The 1,753-nt window shown below is 71.2% G+C and overlaps 1 protein-coding gene across 1 annotated transcript; it reads left to right on the top strand.

The window, feature by feature from the left end:
* The first annotated feature begins 74 nt into the window (after positions 1-74).
* NICOL1 (NELL2 interacting cell ontogeny regulator 1) lies at positions 75-1,506 on the top strand. Its single transcript, XM_007467867.1, has 3 exons — positions 75-231; positions 431-519; positions 1,397-1,506. The coding sequence occupies exons 1-3, from the start codon at positions 96-98 to the stop codon at positions 1,460-1,462; spliced, it is 291 nt and encodes a 96-aa protein (XP_007467929.1). The 5' UTR covers positions 75-95; the 3' UTR covers positions 1,463-1,506.
* Positions 1,507-1,753: the final 247 nt, after the last annotated feature.

Below are 1,753 nucleotides of genomic sequence, written 5' to 3'. Positions count from 1 at the left end.
GAGGCCGGGTTCCGGGGTGGGTGTTCGCTGGCCGGAGTTGCGGGCGCTGCTGACCCTCGGCTGCTGCAGGGCGCCCGGGCTCCCTCCGCTCGGCCATGGCCCCCTCGCCGCCGTGCAGGCCCCCTCGGTCGCCGCCGCCGCCGCTGCTGCTGCTGCTGCTAATGAGCGTCGCGCTGCTGGGCGCCCAGGCCCGCGCGGAGCCCGCCGCCGGGAGCGCCGTCCCCGCGCAGAGTAGGTGCCGCGCGCGTCTGCGGAGGGCTCCCCGCTGGCCCCGACCGCACCCGGGCGTGCGGGAGGGGCGTGGCTCGCCTTTGTTCCTAGGGTGGGCCCCGCGCCCCCTCGGGTGGGAGGTGGGGGGCGCACGGAGGCCGCTGCTCCGGTGGGTCCGGGCTGGGAGCGCGCCCCGCGTCCTGACCCGCGTCCCCCGCAGGCCGCCCGTGCGTGGACTGCCACGCTTTCGAGTTCATGCAGCGCGCCCTGCAGGACCTGCGGAAGACGGCCTGCAGCCTGGACGCGCGGGTGAGCCTCCCGAGGGGAGGAGGGTGGGGAGGAGGGACGCCCCCCTCAGATAACCGCCACACTCTGTTTCTGGTGCCAGTGTGGGAGGGCGGGGGCAGTCCAGTTCCCCTCCTCCCCAGGGCCTCGCTGGCACTTTCCCCGGGGGTCACCCAATCCCAGCGCCCCCTGCCCCGGGTGGAGTGCTGAGGCCCAGTGGGAGGGCGGGGCAAGAGGTGGTCGGAAGCGGGTGCGTAGGGCTTGCTGGGCACGGAACGTTAGCTTTGGCGCAGCTGTCTGGGGGGTTCCTTGCCCCCGGCCTCACCTGGGGAGGGACGGGTGCGTGCACAGGGGCCAGGGGTCAGCCCCGTCAGCCAACGGAGTTTCCATTTGCGACAGATATATGTACTCGGGAGAGCATTCCTAGAAGTAGAAAGAAGGGGAGCCCCCCCCCCCGCTCCCCTTTTCTGGCCAATTCCCAAGGGCCCGGCCTGAGACCTGTGGCGCCCCCTGGGGGCCAAGGGGCCTGAGTTTCATTGAGTCTGGAGCTGGGTTCCTGAGAGGAGCAGCCCCAGCCCACCCTGGGGGTCGGGGGAGGGGTGCGAGGGGCCCCTGAGAGCCGAGGGGAAGCTGGGAAAAGTCGTCCCGGTGCGGGGCTGAGGAGGCGGGACTGGCCCAGGACCGCAGAGGCTCCGGGCCGGGAGGGGGGCGTCTGGAGGGCAGCAGAGGGTCCCCTGCCGTCAAAGTCTGCAGAGCTGGGGCTGGGGGTGTCCTCACAGAGTCCAGTTCAGGCTCTGAGAGTCTTGGGAACGGTTTTGGGGGGAAGCCGGGAGCTGGGCGGCCCTCGGGAGCTGGGGGAGGGCAGCGGGCGGTGCCCTGACAGCCCCGTGTTGCTCTTCAGACGGAGACCCTACTGCTGCAGGCGGAGCGCCGGGCCCTGTGTGCCTGCTGGCCGGCCGGCCGCTGAGGACCCTCAGCCAGACTGCCTCCTCACCAATAAACACCTGGCCCGGCACGCCTGTGTCCTGTCTCCCTGCTCTGGCCACCAGAGCCCACCATCGCCGCCTCCTGGAGTCCCCAGTTGGGACTCTCTGGGCCTAGGTTTCTGCAGCCGTTCCGTGAGGGCTGAGGCCCTCGGGACACCTGTCCCACACCAGTGCCACAGTTGAGGATATGCATGTCCGGCCACACCTGTGAACCTGCACCCACGGGCACGGTGGCCACGGCGTGTCCACCTTCCAAGGACCTCTTTGCTTGC

Source organism: Lipotes vexillifer, unplaced genomic scaffold (assembly GCF_000442215.2).
Source record: "Lipotes vexillifer unplaced genomic scaffold, Lipotes_vexillifer_v1.1 scaffold966, whole genome shotgun sequence".
In the NCBI taxonomy this organism is placed as follows: Eukaryota; Metazoa; Chordata; class Mammalia; order Artiodactyla; family Lipotidae; genus Lipotes; species Lipotes vexillifer.
This window is presented reverse-complemented; position numbering and strand designations above follow the sequence as displayed.

Coding starts and splice junctions, on each gene's coding strand:
- NICOL1 (XM_007467867.1), top strand. CDS start 96: ATGGCCCCCTCGCCGCCGTGCAGGCCCCCTCGGTCGCCGCCGCCGCCG. Junction 232..430: donor GAGCGCCGTCCCCGCGCAGA/GTAGGTGCCGCG, acceptor CGTCCCCCGCAG/GCCGCCCGTGCGTGGACTGC. Junction 520..1,396: donor CCTGCAGCCTGGACGCGCGG/GTGAGCCTCCCG, acceptor GTTGCTCTTCAG/ACGGAGACCCTACTGCTGCA.